We start from the raw sequence: 19086 nt of genomic DNA, 5'->3' as shown, positions 1-19086 counted from the left end.
GCAATGTAATTATTGTAAAATTTAAAAAACAATTTCCAAACAACTTAGTTTTACATTCTGCCAGTGGTGGATCTAGGAAGGACCGATTAGCCCCCCTTCAAAATCCTGGATATTGAAACAAATACTTTGAGCTTATTCAGTTACTGTCAAATTGCACATATCCCCATTGTTATATTGCCTCTCCTAGAAAAGCTGTCGGAATCTGCCATTGTTGCCTGCTTCATCTCTCTCTCTTTCCCCCCCTTCCTAATTTGTTAGTCAGAACAGCACACTTGCATCTCTTATGATAATGTAAAATTGTGTTAGTTGTAAATTATAACTTTTATTTTTATTGTTCGCATTTACACTGTTCATAATTCTTAGGAAACAAAAGGCACGAATCAAGTTTGCAATAATAGATATCTTAAATTCACATAAAATGTTAACATTATTAATATAAGTTGAAATTTATATTTTGTCTTTTGAGTTTAAATGGGATTTCTGTATTTCTTATATATAGGTGACGGTCAACTTGTGAAGAATGAATTTGGTGATATGGACTGTGGTCCTAGTGGTCTTCAGACTATTCAGCATACTCCTCAAACTGTTCAGCACCATCCACCTCAGTCTCAGACAGATTCCTTTGGGAGACCAATTCTACCTCCACCCCCTCCTCCACCTCCTCCGCCTCCTCCAGGTAATAATATAATTTACATTAGTAGTAATATTGATAATGTAATGCAAGAAAGCAAAACTTGTGCGACATGTGTCTGTCTGTCTTACAGAAGTTTACATGATTAATTATGTTTTTAGGAACAGTTGGCATTTCAAATATCCAACTTTCTCAGCCTGCTCAACAGCCAATTGGAGTGTGTCAGCAGCAGACTCAACCACCACCACCACCACCACAGCAGCAGCAACAGCAGCAACCTCCCCCTACATCAGTTCCTGGAACATCAGCTACGGCGGTTGCACAAATAGCTAATCAACCACAAGGGTTCTTTGCCCAGGGACAGGAATCACCTACTGTGGGCTCAAGTACGGAATGTAAATTTTATATATGTGTATATGTATATATATGTGTGTTTTTTTTTTTTTTTTTAATTTCATCTTTAAAAAAATTTTTGGAAATATTTTGAGATCCTAATCAAAATGTGAATTGGGCAAGATTTTTGGAACATTCTTGTACTAGATTTTATTAATAAATAATTGTAATTTTAGAGTGGCGATGGGATGTACATTAAGATGTACAGAAGATGGCAGTTAACCCATTAGTGCCGAGCGTACTCATATGGGAATGCTAATTCAAAATGTTATTATTTTGAAACTGTCGCATTTCCATGAAATATTTCTCTATATTGTTTATAAATATCAGGAAATGATTCATATACTGCTGTCAGTGCCAGATGCCTTCAGTACTGATCTTGTAGCCATTGCAAGAGGCTGATTTATTTTTCTAGTAACTCACGGAAGTTATCATAAAAAATTTTTTTAATACAGAGAGTTTTTTCGTTGTCTTTGTTTTACAATCAAATTTAGAGACACAATATATGCTGTAAGTAGGAACAAATTTTCATTTATTACATTTTTTCTAGTTATTTTTATTTTATTTTATATTTTTGTTTATATCTCTCCGTCCTCAAATGGGGACACTATGCCGTTACTGTATATGTTTTATTTTTGTTTACAGTGAATCATAAACTGGGCAATAATGGAACTGAAGATTTTTTTATGGCAAGAAGAAATACACCATACTTGAGGAAGCTATTGGATACACTGTAAATCAAGAATCTAATGATATGAGGTTTTTGAAATTTGCATATTACCTCCAAATTTGGAAGAGTTGACAGATTTTGAAGAGTTTGATGATGATATTTTACAGGACCTTAATTCATTTCCAAAGGAAATTCCTGGTTCTATAAAAATTTTTCATTTGAAAATACCAATGAAGAAGATGTTTTACCCCCAGGAGAAGATGATGTTCCAGAAGATAAAACTGGTAGTGATTCAACAGTATATCTTGATTTCAAAAAAGCAAAATAGCTGAAGAGACATCCAGAATATGCACCTTTTGGAACAAATGAACATTGGTTTACAAGTCAGTTAGATGCTGTGAAAAATGACTTAAAAGATTTGTCCCCACCCAAAATATTCGAAAAACATTTTAGTGATGAAATCTTAGACTGTATATGCGAACAAACAGTAATATATGCTCAACAAAAAAACAATCATGAATTTATTATCACCAACAAAGAAATGTGAAGTTTTATTGCAATATTGCTTTTGACAACATCACAATCTTCCTCAAGATAGAATGTATTGGTCACTGGATGAGGACTTGCATGTCTCGTGCATTTAAAATGCCATGTCAAATGATCGATATCTAGGAATAAAGAGATTTGTACATCTGGCCAATAATGATGAAATTGGAAATTGTCAAGATTGAATGTACAAAGTTAGGCCAATAATGAATATGCTCATAAAACAATTTTGCCAGTGGGGTTTTTTCACAAGGAACTGTCAATAGACGAGTCAATGGTGAAGTATTTTGGACATAATCCAGCCAAACAATTTATCAAGGGGAAACCAGACAAAACCTCACAAAATATTATTGTGAGGTTCGGTTACAGAATTTGGATGGTAAGTAGTAAGTTCTGGATATTGCTACGCTTTTGATGTCTATTGCAGAAAACCAACTAAAAAAACCAAAAATGTGAAGAGTATACCTGTAGGTACAAGAGTGGTTATTGATTTATCGGAACACATGCCGGATCCATCAACTGCGTAGTTTTCCTCGACAATTATTTTACAACGTACTCATTGATATTTTTGAAAAAGAAGAAAATGAGAGCTACAGGAACTGTTGAGGGACAACTGAGTTCAGCACTGTTCTATTATGGTATCTAAAAAAATAGAAAGAGGTACTTATGACTATAGATTTTATGTCTCCAGTAGCATAATGGAAAGATAAAAATGTATGTTCTATTCTAGCCAATTATGATTTTGTTGAACCATTACAATACTTAAAATGTTGGTGAAAAACTGCAAAAGCTAAGGTCAACGTAGAACAACCTGTATCATTTGCATCGTACAATAGGGAATGGGTGGTGTATTTACCCATGACCAGTGTATATATTTGTACATCATTTCTTGCCTCTTATCACTATCCTGTACAAATATATGCCAATGTATATATTTGTACAGGATAGTGATAAGAGGCAAGAAATGATGGGGGTCCTTTTTATATACATGTTAGATATGACCATCACTAATGCATGGAAGTTGCACCAAATTACAGCAGAGATGAAAATGAATCAATTAGATTTTTGTCGAAACATCGTACAAAGTTATTTGAAAGATGCTGCATCAGCAAGAAGCAAAAAGCCGGAAGTTCCATGAAAATTAGTGAAGGCCATCATTTTCCAGAAAAACTTGATAGACAAAATGTTGTGTTTGTCATATGAAAGCTAGGTGGTCATTTAAGATTTATCAGAAAATAATGTGCATTGAAAAAGGCTGCTTTGAAAAATACCACTTATCAGCCTAATGTCCCCATTTGAGGATGCCTGTTTTTCTAAAAAAAATTAAATATATTTTCTTGGAAATTTTGGTATTGTTTGTTTCCTTGACCTATAATCTCACCATATTGAACAAAATGAGTTTTGATAGGTAGTTTTTTCATGGGCGTAATGGGTTAAATAAATAAAATGGATTTAGGGCTGAAAGCCTCAAGAGTATGGGAAATTTATTAGATGAACAAGTTAGTGCAAAGCATCATTTTAGTTTGTAGTAGATTACTGAAGTAGGTGAAATTGCATAATTTTTGTTATATCTCATATTGTGAGTGCCTTCACAAGTTGCCTGTTATTGCATTATCTCAAATAAGCAATGCTTTCCCAGTAGAGAAGACTAATGTTACTTATTCTTGGCGTACACCACCTAGATCAGTGGTCTCAACTCAAATTGCATGCGGGCCGAATGCACGATCTGAAAGCAGCTGACAGGCCGTACGTTAGTTTGTCTCCATCTATATAGCAACATGAACTGCGCAGCTGTGCATCCAGCTAACCAACTAGTGACTGACTCAAGGAAAATATATATCAGAAGTACCAACTCAATAGAAAAAATCGGAAACACCAGAATACTGAAGCGCCACCAACTGTCGGCTGGCGAACTAAATTTACTGATTGTATCGACGTGGGAAGTTCTCCCACCTTACCCCAGTCATGTGGCCTGGTATACAAGCATACAATGACAAAGACAAAGCCCCAACCTATTCATTCCATCTCTTTTTCCTTCAATAGCAGCAGTCGCACACATAAGCTCAGTCCATATCTCTATGTCTCTAAAATTATAAGCACCGTATTTACAACAAATACATAATTGAAATGTATTCGCGGGCCGTGTAAAATTGCTTTGGGAGCCGGATGCGGCCCGCCAGTTTGAGACCACTGACCTAGATGACACCATTTCGAAACTTGTTGGGTTTCGTCAATGGGTGTGTAGGTACCCCAGTGATACAACCCGGTTATGAAGTTTAACTCCACAGTATGAGTGTGCTAGATGTAATAGTAAAGTACTTAAAAGGGTTTAGCTGAAAGCCTCAGACTATGGAAAATTTACTAGACGAACAGATTAGTGCAACATCTCATACTGTGAGATGTAACTTGTTCATCTAGCAAATGTCCTGTAGCTTTATCTTTCTTTACCTTTTTAGTACTTCACTATTGCACACTGGCTGGCATCTCTCATATTGTGGAGTTAGACTTCACAGTTAGGTTAGTATTAGTAATGACCGCATGGTGCAAGGAAGCGAAAGGCTTATGCTGCACTAGCCAAAAAATGAAATGAAATAAAATAAATAAATAATTAATAAATAATAATAAGAGAAAAGGAAATAACAACCTATGCATTTCCCTTCTCCCATAGGCAACTATCCAGCTGATCTTTGAATTTCCCCAAACTGTCAGCCTTTGCTACCCATGTAGGTAACTTATTCCAATAATTTATAACTCGCTGGCTAAAATTAAACTTCCTGCAATCCATTCTAAATGTCTCTCCCTGTAACTTGAATTTATGGTCCCTGGTTTTAGAATCATTCATAACCACGAATATTTCATTCTCATTCATTTTACTATTGCCTCTCAGAGCCTTAAACACCTCAATCTCAATGAGTGACAACCAGTCACAATGAGTGACTGGGTTGTCACTCATTGGTTTAAATTTTGATAATAATTTTATTCTAATTATAGTGCTGGGGTACCTATCTGTCCACTGATGAGAAGCCAACAATCTTCGAAATGGTGCCATCTGAGTGTTGGTATCTGTCGAGAATAAATAATATTCTTTGTGGATACCATTGAGAATAAGTAACATTAGTCTTCTCTACTGGGGAAGCGTTCCTTATTTGAGGTAGTGCAATATAACAGACTTTGACTTTCCTCCTTGAGTAATGCTTGAACTCCCAAAACTAATATAAATTTACATGGTGCAGGGAATCTTCCCTTTTGAGTAATTGCGCAAATATCCAAAATATACTGCCATTTGTGTATAGAAATAACTCGAAATATTTATGTGGGGGGGGGGGGTCCAGAGTTCTGTTACTCCGATTTTAATGGAATTTTGGATGGCTTGACAGATGTTTCTGAAAGGCCCAGATGTAAAATTTCACGAAATCTGTCCATTAGGAGTACATACATATGGACATTGTAAATGCTTTACACATTTGCAAATATTTATAAATTATTCCCGTCACACACTTAAACTTCTAATTTCAGTTGATAACAGATTCCTGTTATATACTAATTTCTGGTTAATCCTTTCAGCAATGAGTTTGTCTCATGAAGTGGAATCTTTGTGAATCTTTAATAGCAGCAGGCTCTGTGGAATGAGTTTTTTTATGAAACTTTATACATAAATGCTTTAAAATGTTAATATATCCTTATTTTGACTTTATTGCCCAGCACTATAATTAGAATAAAATTATTATCAAAATTTAAACCAGGAATAAAAAAAAACATGGAAACCTTTATAAAAAAATAAAATTTAAATAAAGTCCATCATTATTTTTTTGATGGAAAAATATCCCCTACATCTATTTATGTATTATTTGCTGAATCAAATAATACATAAATTTGATGAATCAAATAATATACATACATAATACATTTCTTTGGAATTCTTCATATTTGGCTTTTGTAAACTCAAATCAGACAATGAGGTCAATAAGTATCATCTGCCATATTTCCCAATTTTCAAACCTATTTTTGTGCTGCTGTTTATTATGTCTGTGTCTGCCATTAGTTGGAATGACAGATAAGGGATGGCAGCATGTAATAGATGAATTTCAAGACAGTTTGTATGTTTAACAGACTTTGTTTAAAGTTACCTACAAAACATAATTTGCATACCTTTACACCGGAGCTCACATACAAAACATAGATCTGTATGTATAGTGAGTATATATATGATTATAAGTGAGTACATAAAGATTTTCTTTATGTACTCACTTATAATCTCTATCCATAATAAAAATAATCATCACAGTCGAACAGTAGTATATAAATTAAATGTAGTTGTTGTGGTATCTTGCATGTGAGTTATGTGATGTAAATTCATGTCTTTCTTTTCTCATATACTATACTTTAACTTGAAATGTGTCTTGCCTCTTTTCTTGTGAATTTATCAGATATTGAATTCATTTTGAGAGAATTTATCAGATATTGCATTTATCCAACTTGCAGCATTTCATGCTGCAAAAAACATGTCCACAACTGTGGATCCTAGAAATTTTTGTAGCTACTGACCTACAAAAGTGGAAAGAGGCAAGTCAAGCTATGTTGTGGTATATGCTGAAGCAAGCCATTCCTTGCTTCAGCAAGGGAATGGCTTGCTTCGTAACTTCCTTCTCCAACCATGTAACATCCTTCTGCAACCTTCTCTCTAGAGCATTGCCTTTTGCTAATTTTTTTTTTTTTTTGTGTGTATTATGAATTATTACTATTTACTAATACTTCTGAAATGTAATGTAAAATTTGATTTTTTTTTTTTAGTTAATGGAAATACTACTATTGAAGCTCTTTCATCACATCTGCAACAAAATGGAATGAATGGACTTGGTTCAACCCAGCCACCTGCATCTCAGCCATTTACTAATAATAGTAAGTAATATGATATTATTTAATTTTTAATTTCTAGTAACTCTTTGATTGCCCTGAATTTGCATTGGCAAAATTTTACATGCTTTCATTGCTACTAATGCAGTGTTTGCCACATATTATTTTATTTCTATAAGCTCCATTCCTTTGTGATTAAAACTGTTACAGTGGTGCTAAAACACTGAAAAACTGAAGGGTTTGAAAAAGTCATAACTTGTTCATTTTTAATCTTTTTTATTTTCTTTTTTTACAGGTTATAGAGCATCCCTTGGAGATTAAAATGGCTACGTATGATGTCCAGCAATGAGTAAAACTCGTTGGGTTTTCCTATTCCAGTGAAAGATCAATTATTGAAACTCAGAAAAAATACCGGCAACATTTTAAAGTCCTCCTAGCAGTAACATGATTTGGAACCTAATTGCCCGGTTTGAAAGAACTGGATCAGTCGGCAATCTTCCAGGAAGAGGTCCTGTGCGCACTGACGCAGCGGTGGAAACTGTACGGCAAAGTGTCCTTGAGGATCCAACTGCCTCTACCCGTCGTCGCTCTGGTCAACTAGGCATTGCCAGAACATCACTTCAGAAGATTCTGAAAGGGTGGTCAGTCTTTCAGTGGCCACATTTTAATCTCCAAGGGATGCTCTATAACCTGTAAAAAAATAAAATAAAAAGATTAAAAATGAACAAGTTATGACTTTTTCAAACCCTTCAGTCTTTCAGTGGCCACCCTATATGAAGGATTTTCAAGTTTTGGTAGTTAATGACTTTAAGTGAGAATGTTATTGATAATACTGTTTACTTTAAATTTCACATGTAAACGAAAAGAAAGTTGCAGGTATCAGTAATATTGGTGTTGTTGCTGCTGCAAAGAGTGGAAGCTGCAACTTGACATGTGATTGCTTAGATTTTCTTTCATAACTCATGACTTTTACTGTCAAAACACTGGTATAATTTTGAACTTTCTTGGTGGAAGTAGGGAACTTGAAAGCTTGGTCCAGAATCTTGTGCAAATGGTTATAATGGAATCAAGTGACTAAAGGTATTCCCTAGCTGATCGCAGGGATTAGGGACTATTGGATCCTCAGCGAGAAAAAACATGAACAGCAAATACTTGAAGTAATGAGAAAAGAGGTGGTTATGTTCCTGGGAGTGAAAATAACACAATCATAATTTTTAAACACTAGAAATAGGAAGAATTAGAAGTGTAAGTTATGTGTATAAAATACTGTGTTTACTTTATCAAAGAAGACAGCATGCATACTGCAGCTTTAACCTCATCAGAACAAACACTTATCCAAATGTTATTCTAAAATCCTCAGCTTTTTGATGTAACAAATAGTTGATATTAGCACCATACTTATGCAGAATTGAGTAAGCACTATTTTTGCTATATTAATTTACCCCTAATATGAATTTTGTTTTTCTAATGTCTTAACTTTGTGCTGTCTCTTTCAGAAGAACCACTTTCACTAATATTTTTCTTTTGTAATGACTGAACATCACTGTAGCCAAACAAAACATTCCTTTTGAAAATATTATGTCAGGTGATTTCCAGGCAAGTGAATTTATAATACAATCCATTATTTATACAGGAGGGTACCTTGTGACTTCAAAATATTTATATTTCATAGAATAGTTGTGCACTGAAGTTAAAATAACCATTACATATATATATATATATATATATATATGTTACATATACTGCATATATATATAACTTATAATTGAACAGTTATTATTAATTTCAATAATTTATTGTTATTACAGTTAGTTTTTTAATATTTTTAATTTAAAAATACACTATTTTTTTTTAATTTGACAACAAATGAAGTGTTTTAAAAGTAATTAGTATTTATTGAAGATATAAAGGTAGTAATAAGGAATATTGATGTCTGTGACATTTCTTTTATCTGAACTCATAAAATGTGTGGAAATTAGCTTTAAGCTAGTGGGCAGTTGATTGTTCAAATGAACTTCCATGTTGTGTTGGTAATTTGAATAAATTCAAAGACAAACTCAACAAAGTATTAGATTGGATGATGGGTTGATATGGGAATTTTTTTTGCTGTTGTTTTAAGTATTCGAGCATCATTTGCCACTACTAATATTAATAATTTCCTGAAAATCGACTCTCCACATTTCCACAAATAAGAAAAAGTTGTTTGCAAATGGTGAAGCTAGAGAGGACAAAGGGAACCATTAGTAAGCAGAATAAAGATCAACAGAACTGGCAAATGAAACAGAAACTGTGAATAGCAAAATCACAATCGATGAGGGCTGCAGATTACAAAAGATTACAGAAATCAACTGTGATTTCTGTAATCTTTGAATTTGACGATTCAGTGTGTGTGTGTGTTTTTTTTTTTTTTTTTTTGCCAGTGTAAAATTGATCATTAATTTCAAAAGGTTTTATATATGCAAAATAGAGGGTGATTCTTTAATTGGTCCACTCAAATTCTTCCTATAAACCAGAAATTAATAGGCATGGGAAAATAAGATTCTATTTAAGGGTACTTTTATAGATTTATCTAAACAGAACACAAAAGTTGCTGAAAATGTCCCATTCTTAAATAGGCACATACACATGTGGCAACGCAGTTCTCTGCAACTTGCTAAGGCATAACTTGTGTAATATCATTAACAATTCTCCTGCAGTACCTGCACAGTGTGGGAATTCGGGTATCCCCACCAGTAGTCAGATCTGCTGATCATGGCAGCTTAGTCCTTTAAATATTACTTGATCTTTGAAAAATGATTCCAGACCCCTGAGAGGTGACATCATCCTGCTGAAAATAGCCACAGGACATTCATCTTCTAGCTCTTCAAAGGATAGTTAAAATTATCTTCTTTTGAATGCAGCATGCTTAAAACATCCTAACATTTCTTTTGTGATATGATTAGATTCTAGTTTTGGGCATCTCCTCTAAAACTGCCTCAGAAGCCGTGATGGCTCCTGCTGTAAAAGTGAATTTTTTAATATTCTTTAAGAAACGAATGCAAGTTACCTATTCACAACACATCAGCCAGCTGTCTAGCAGCAATCTGTCAGCCATTATGCTCTACAATGATTGTTGTGTTTATCATGTCTTTCATTCCAGAATCCCAACTTTTTTCAAATTGTTTTTAAAATGACAGTTCATTGATCTCATTAAACTAGAAAGAATAAACATTTGACTATGATGTGAAATACGGTAATAATCATCATAATCGTACGTACCACATGTTCAACTTGTAGTGTTCATCATAATTATGATCAAAGTTCAAGATATTGAACATGGTGCATACCATGTGCACCATGTTCAATATCTTGAACTTTGATCGTGCCCAACAGCTGGAATTTTTTTAACTGGCTGGACGACAGTCTCCATTTGTATACAGTGAAACTTCTCCTAACGGACACCTCTCATTAACGGACATCTCTCTATAATGGACATTTTCAAATTCCCCAACTCACCTCTATTGGTTTTAACGTGTTTTCAGCTTCTGTCTAGCGGAAATTCTCTTGTGACGGATGCGGACAGACAATCTGCACTGTTTCGTTTAGATTAGCACTTAATTTGATCTCCCCATAACGGACAGCAGGCAAGCTCACGGCTCTTTTCCTAGGAACTTTTCTTCCACGTATTGCCTCAATTGTGTGTTTATTTCCTTTTTCCGATTCTCTGAATTTTATCAAGGTTTACATCGCAGTTCTAAACCCTTTTTCAAGAATTTTAAGGCACATGTAAAACTTCTGATGAATTCGGTGTGTGCATGGGGGCGGAATTTTGTCGGCCTTTCGTCGTTTCAGTTTTGTTCAGTGTCGTGTGAAGTGCACATTGTCTTCTCGTAAGCATTTAACTTTAAAAGATAAAGTCGAACTCATTAATGCGTATGATCGGCAAAAAAATAGTGTTCGCAATCTTGCTGCAAAATTCAAAATCGGGAAGACGCAGGTAAGTGACATCCTAAAGAAAAAAATGAACTGCTCAAACAATTTTGGCAACACGTAAATGATCAGGTTCAAAAATCATTCCCGAAAACTGTTGGACTTCAAATTGACAATGTTACGTATGAGTGGTTTTGTCGCGCACGTGCTAAAAAAATTCCCATTAATGGGCCTATTATTAGGGAAGAGGCTTTGGAGGTTGCGAAATCTATAGGAGTAAATGAGTTCAAAGCTTCTGTGGGATGGCTAGACAAGTTCAAAACTCGGCATAAAATTTCTTGGAAAACAGTAAGGTGAAGGTGGATCTGTTGATACTAGGGTTGTAACAGAGTGGACCATCAAATTGGAAGATTTATGTTGTCATTTTGAAGCTAAGGATATTTACAACTGTGACGAAACAGGGTTGTTTTTTAAAGCTCTTCCTGAAAAAAAATGAGTCTAAAAAACGAAAAGTGCCAGGGCGGAAAAATTTCTAAGGAACGCTTGACTGTACTATTGTGTACAAATATGCTGGGAGACTTTGAACAACCTCTTGTTATAGGAAAACCATAAAATCCTCGTTGTTTCAAGGGCATAAAGTTGAATCTTTTGAATGTTGACTGGAAGTCTAATAAAAAAGCGTGGATGACACGAGATATCATGAGCAAACGGATAAGTCACTTTAACCAAAACATGATTCGTCAAAAGAGAAAAGTTATTCTTTTCATGGATAATGCTGCATCTCACCCACACATTGAATTGTCCAACATTCAAATCGTTTTTCTGCCACCAAACACATCTGCAGAGTGTCAACCCTTGGATCAAGGGATAATAAAAAATTTTAAACTTCACTACAGAAAACATGTTTTAAGACATCTTATTGCAAACATGAACGATGTAACATGTGCGAGTGACCTTGCAAAGAAAATCAGCATCCTAGATGCGATTCAATGGATTTCCTCTTCAGTAAACAGAATTAGAAAACAAACTGTCGTGAACTGTTTTGTAAAGTCTGGCTTCTCAAACACAAAAATTGAAGTTGTGAACAGCAATGTGGAGCACCAAGAAGAACAAGAACTTCATCTATTGATAATGTACGATACTTCAGCTACAAGTGACCCTGGCTACAAAGATATAGACTCGAACCTCACTACAGAAGATGGTGCTCTAAGATATCAACAACATTATCATCGATATTTTTCAAGAAGTTCCTCCTGAGGATGAAGAAATGGAAGGAGGTCATTCTGTCGAAGAACATATTAACAACGAACCACCGATGAAAATAGAAGAAGTGTTCATACAAATCAATTGTTTAAAAATGTTTTTCGCCACTGAAGAAGATACCGAAGGACTTTCGATGGTTTCTTCACTCCAAACAAATGTTGAAAACAAAATTATCAGCCGGAAGAAGGTGCAGAAGAAAATAAGTGATTACTGTATGTATTTTTCTTAAGATAAATCATAATATGCATAGCACAATTGTATGTATATTATTTACAAAAATATTGTGCCAAATCTGTATATAATTTAATTTAATTTTACATTAAACGTTTACCATGTAATTGTATATTATTTACAAAAATATTGTTCAAAATCTGTATATATTTTAATTTAATTTTACATTAAACGTTTAATGATTTTTCTTTCTTTCTTTTTTTTTTTTCTCCCTGAGACTTCTTGTTAGTGGACACTTCTCTCTAACGGACAAATTTTTGTTCCCCATGCCTGTCTGTTAAAGGGAAGTTTCACTGTAGTTATATCCTATTCAGTGATAAAGCTTAGCTCATCCAAGGTGGTGTCGGCAACACACACACACACACACACACACACACACACACACACACACACACACACACACACACACACACACACAGTTCATATGTTTGGTCAGAAATAAATTCTCTTGCCACTAGAGAGGATAATTTTCAACACCATTTCAGTGTTGATGTGTGGTTTGGAATCTTCTGGGATCAGTTGATTGGTCCATTTATTTTTGAAGGTCATCATACTGGACAGATCTATCTTACAATTTCGAAAAAACAAATTGCCACAACTTTAGAAGATGTACCTTTTGGCTACATGATGTTGAATATATTTCCATTACAATGGAGCTCTTCTCATTGTAGTGGTTACTCACCGCAGTCACTAGTTTCCTGAGTGCTCAGTTGGTTGCAGTGATTCATAAAATTGGCCACCAGATCTAAACCCTTTAGATTTTTGCCTGTGGGGTTGGATGAAAGGTCACCATATATTATTTGATTACATAAAAGACCAATATGCACATAGACTTTGTCAGACCTTATCTCATCATGGTTACCCATGCTCACTGCAAGGCACAAGAAACACTTGCCTTTCATGAGCACATTAGCACCAATGCTGGGCAACTGATGTGGAAATCTGTCACCTGGTTTTTGGCATGCTGAAGACAGTGGTGTTATGCTTTTGGGGGCACTGTTAACAGTGACATCCCCTGGGTTCTCTGATCACTGTTAGTCAACAGCTTGATGGGAATGTCTGCCTTTCTATCACTGCCAACCAAGTACACCCCTTTGTGATGACAGTATAACCATACAGTTTTGGTGGTGTCTATCAACATGACAACGCACCATGCCACAAGGCCTGGCAGGTTGTTAACTGGTCTCAAGAACATTGACAGTGAATTCTCCATCTTTCCATGGTTGCCCAACTCAGCTGATTCTAACCGATTGAAAAGAGACATTCAATGCTAAGACCATCTGCCTGACAATGTATAGGAATTACTGGACACAATAACGAAGTTTCTTTTTACCAAAATTTGTGTTTGCGTACCTATCGGTAGTTAAAACAGGGGTGTTTTAAAATATCACAGCTAAATACCAATTTCCTGAATATCAAAAGCACCCACAACCAAATACTCAGCATCACTTTAAATTATGAATGTTCTACACAAAAACAAATATGATCAAGCATTCAAAAAACAACCTTTCTTTACCTCTCAGGAAAACCCCTTCCCAACCAGGATCAGACAGCAACATACATATTACAAAAGACGATAAAGGGAATGTTGTTGTAATCATTAATACTGAAGATCACAATAGTACACTATGAGACCTAGCAGATAAGAATACTTACTCAGTAGTCAAAAATGACTCTACAAAGAGAATCAACTATATTAAAAACAAAACCTAAAATGCTTAAAAATAGAAGAAAACATTCTGGATAACCCTGAATGAATCCCTTACATTATTTGGCAACATAAAAGCTCACAAAGAATGATACCCATTAGACTAATTGTCAATGAGGGGAAAAAACCACCCAGGGTGCAATGTTGCTATTGACTGATAAGTATAGTTGTTCCAACACACCCAAATAACCTATGATCCATAAAAAAAATTCGTATCACCTACGCAGACTAATCCAGTTCATCTACCTAGATAACAGTTATTTAGTAATCTCATTTGATGTAAGCAAAATGTTTACCAATGTCTCTTTGAACGAAATAAAAACCATAAGACAACAAATTAGAAAAATTATTAGCATGACTTCCTTTTTTGAACTCTCCGAATACAAATGGCATTTTGGACCTGACTGAGCTTTCAGCTGGGGATGGCTGTTTCAGATTTCCTAACATCCTGTACATACAAAAAAAATTGGGCTGAGTATGGGCAACTGCTTCTCTTCCCTCCTTGCAGAAATTTTCATGAGTGCATTTGAAAAAAATAGCTTTAGATAATTTCTCACCAAACCCACATTGGGGAAGATATGTCAATAACATACTAACCATTTGGCCTTATGGATCAGAAGAATTATACAACTTCCACAGTTATTTAAACACTGTACATCTATACATAAAATTTAAAATAGGAATAGAGAAAAATAACAACATACCATTCCTAGATCTATGATTAACGAAATACAATATCTCTCTCTCTCTCTCTCTCGATAGAAACATACAGAAAACTTACAGACACTGAAGCTATCCTAAAATACAATTCAAATCATCCCATGAATACAAAAATAGGCATCCTTAAATGCTTCATCTATACAGTATCCCAGTTATGCAAAGACCAGGCACCCAAGGAAGAAATGAACAGAATATCCCAAATACAGCAGACTCTCGATTAACACAGGGACACTTCAACTCCAAATTAAAAAAAAAAAAAAAATCGATCAGAAGTTATAAAATTCAAGTAATAACTAGAATAGGTATACACAGATGTTTTGCAAGTTGTAAATAAGCGACAAGAAGCGGTGTGATAAGTCGTCATTGGGAGATTATTATCTTGCAAACCCCTCTGCAGCTAAAAAAAAAAGAGATAGAGACCAAATGTTTAGTTTCTTTTAGTACGTCGCGTCGATTGTTGTGTTCCGTCGCACCGCAAAAGGACAATTTGTTTGCAGTTTGAAAACGGTGCATCCATTAAATCTCTCAAGAACCATTATAATGCTGGTGACAGAACCATACGTGACAACATAAAAGATAAATGCGTGTCCAATATGCACTACTCATGTATTGGACACTCATTTCGTTTTTTTACATAGGTTACTGAATATTTTTCGATACAGTAAGTTCCCGACTCATGTAGCTTTGGACTTATGTTACATTATTTATATTTTTTTTATATGACTGAAGATTTCAGTGAAAGGGACACACATTTCACCATAATAGCGTAAAAACCCTTAGAATTCCAGCTATCGGTATTATCGCGAATGCAATAAGATCAAGTTTACTGCCGACCAGGCTAGCCGGGTGGGTGAAGTGCCTGCCTGGCAACCCAAAGGTTGCAGGTTCGAATCATGCCTCAGGCTTGGATCAGAGTAGTGCAAAAACCTTGGGAGGTGCATTATGGCCACAGAAGCCGATGCACCAACAACTAACAAAGATCAAGTTTACTACCTGTTTATAATGAATTGCACTAAGAGAAAAGCCCAATAACCCAGAAAGTGCAAATTGTTTTTATTATTTTATGGCACTGACCTCCAGAAATGTGCTTTAGTAAAATGTGAGCTTGTGTGGGGTGTAATAGTGAGTTTTCGTCTTAACTCTGTGAAGTTCTTTTTAGAAAATTTAATTTTCACTGTTATCATGGTGCCGACTAAGAGAATAAGTGACAGCGCTACTAGTAAATCTATCAAGAAAAGGAAAGCGATCGTTTTGGATTAGAAAATTAAAATAATAACAATATATGAAAATGGCCAAATATTAACAAGTATCACGCGGAATTCAGATTTGTCAGTGGCAACGGTGAGCACAATAAAGTAGAAAGACAGAATACGAGAAGTGGGTGAAGCGATTGGCACCAATGAAGTTAACTATATAATAACCAAGGCTATGAAATACAAATCAATTTTTACAGTACAATAACATGCGTTTTTTCTTCCTTTTATGTTTTCTTTTCTTATGTGCCACTCTGGCTACTTAACTGCTGTCCCCAGATAAAGTTTTTAATTGAACTAATTAAAAATACATAACTATTTTTCTTCATTCTTCGGAGGATATTATGTGGTGTTTGTAATTTTGGCATATCAAGGATATAGAACTAATATTTTATTAGTTATTTCCGAGTTAGTTACATAAAATTCGACTTACGTAAGAAGTCCTGGAACGTACTCTTACATATGTCAGGGACTTGCTGTATTCTTGGATTAACCAGAAAATCGAGAGTCTACTGTATTTATAAATAACAGTTACCCACAAAAACTCAAAGAAAACTATTAAAACAACAAAAGATGGCTACATACATATTCACCTGCCGACAAACCAGAAGAATAAGTGCGTTACATCCTCTGTGTCTCCCAAATTAGTGAACAGATTAAGAGCATAGCCAAAAATTATAGATTATATACCAGACCCACCAAAACTAACACCATAAAAAATATTAAAATCCCATTTCCGACTTCTACACTGACAAAAGCTCTTTCCACAAAACAGCTGGTGTGCAATTTAAAATGCAGAGATTGCCTAAGATCTTAAATTGGACAAACTTGCAGAAGATTATTTTTTTTAAAAGAATAAAAGAACACAACTCAGAAATAGATTACGGACAAAATTTTTATGTGAGGACGTGGAGTGAGGGTCACCAGTGGGATTTTTAAACATCTCTGTTTTAACTACCACAGGAAGTGGGTTACTAACTATGAATTTGGAACCAGATCTTACTGATTCTTCCTCTTCTTGGTATTGCTGCTGTTGTTAGTGCTGCTGTTCTCTCTGTCTGCTGTCATGGAGTTGTTGGTATTTCACTCTCTTTGTGTCTGTCCATTGCCTCTGTAGTTGTGTTATGAGTAGCTCTTCTGAACAATGGGATTCTTCAGGTGATACCTGATGGCCTGTGTTGTCAGAAATGACTGGTAAATTTTCTATGGAATGAACCAGACTGAGGATGAGGTAGCTGGTACCGCGTTGGTTTTGGAAAGTTTTTTTCTAGAAGTTCACTTTCAGTTGTAGGTGGTATTGATATTTATCTTGTACTTTCATAAGAGAACTGAAATCTTCAGGGTTGAAGATGTTCTTGAGTACTTTTAAGAGATTGAATTTGTGTAGCTTGTTAATTCTGTTCCTATTGTGGGTGACATCGTCTCAAAAGTTTTGTTGATGCCGAGATGATTCTGTTAGAGTTAAGAATCCAGTTTGATACCTTTTATGTGATGAATTGTCACAAAACATACAGAACTTTCTTCTTTGGAGAAGCTACCATCATAGGCATCAGGTATCTGGACATTTACATAATTTCCTTATGCCCTTATTGCAGGATGATAATGATGGCAACTTGATTTCCAGCAAGATAGAGCTCTGACAGATTACCACAAAGAAGTTTGAATACAATGCTTTTTGGGAAGTAGATTGGAAGAGGAGGAATGATTTTGGAGCTGCTCCATAATCTTCTGATCTGACTCCTTTGGATTTTACTCTCTTGAGATTTGTGAGAGACCAGGTGTATGTTCCACCCTTGCCAAGAACCATTATTTAACTTAAACAACACATTTCAGAAGCAATCAGTTGTGTTGACAGAGATATGTTGTACTGAATATAGGAGGAATTGGATTATAGGTGGGACATTTGCAGAGTAGCTAAAGGTACCTACATCAAACATGTATAATTAAAACTTGAAGATATCCCTGTCACTTGGGTGTGGCTTCAGGTTTGTCATGTACCCTATTCACACAATAACACTAGTTTTGTAAAGAAAGTTCATGCACACCTCGTATAAAAGAACAGTTACTTTTGGCCTATAATAAATATGCAAATGTTTTCACAGAGTTGAAGGTTTAAATCATATTTTACTGTTATTTTAGCAGGAACCAATACTTGGAGTGGTGGTAGCACACTTTCTTATACTCAGACAATGGTACCTCCTGAAAACATCAGACCCCAGCACCCTGGCTATTGTAAGTAGTTGCATATATGCTTTGCTTTGTTTCTAATGAAGTCAGAAAAAAAATGCTTTTATGAAATTGCATTTCCATTGTTCAGCTGGTATAAGTTATTGAACATCAGACCACCACGTCAGCATGTTGGCCTGATGTTTAAAAGATATCTGATTCATCACTTCTCTTTTATCTTTAGCCCTCCTTTCTTTTTTGTATAGAAGCAGTAAAAGGAGGGGGAGAATCAAGAAAATCAAGAATCATTACAGCATGAAGAATAATTTTCACATATTATTTGTTCTAAATTGAATTTGTTCATGGAAGGATAAAATGGTTCATACTGTTATGAACTGAGTACAATTTAATAAATGATTGATATGTTGATAAACCATACTTTTCTTGGAATTTCCTTCTGCTTCCTAGCCATGCAACATAAAAGATCTCATTAATGTTCACAAATAATGAGAACTAGGTATTATATTTTCCACACTATAAGACACTCTGAACAATAGACATGCATGTGGGTTTTAGAAAGCAAATTTTGGCAAAAAAAAAAAAAATAAAAAAAAAAATAATTATATATATATATGTATATATTATATATATATGCTGCTTGGGGAAATGTGGGAAAATACAAAAAGCATTATTAAGGATTCAGCAAATAGACACATTAGAGAAAGGTCAAAGATCAGGAAGC

General features: G+C 34.9%; 1 protein-coding gene across 2 annotated transcripts in view; it reads left to right on the top strand.

Moving 5' to 3' along the window:
- The window catches only part of Med (Smad/Smad4 homolog Medea), a 235207-nt gene that overhangs the window by 98593 nt on the left and 117528 nt on the right, over positions 1-19086 (top strand). For both annotated transcript variants that reach the window (XM_090381912.1, XM_090381911.1), the window contains exons 6-9: positions 500-676; positions 793-1017; positions 7032-7139; positions 18318-18410. In XM_090381912.1, coding sequence (XP_090238038.1) covers positions 500-676; positions 793-1017; positions 7032-7139; positions 18318-18410 — 603 coding nt within the window. The remainder of the gene's footprint in view (positions 1-499; positions 677-792; positions 1018-7031; positions 7140-18317; positions 18411-19086) is intronic.

This window comes from Mastigoproctus giganteus, chromosome 9 (genome assembly GCF_048544385.1).
Source record: "Mastigoproctus giganteus isolate SK-2022 chromosome 9, ASM4854438v1, whole genome shotgun sequence".
Lineage (NCBI taxonomy): Eukaryota > Metazoa > Arthropoda > Arachnida > Uropygi > Thelyphonidae > Mastigoproctus > Mastigoproctus giganteus.
Note: the sequence above shows the minus strand (reverse complement) of the source record. Positions and strands in the feature narration are given on the sequence as shown.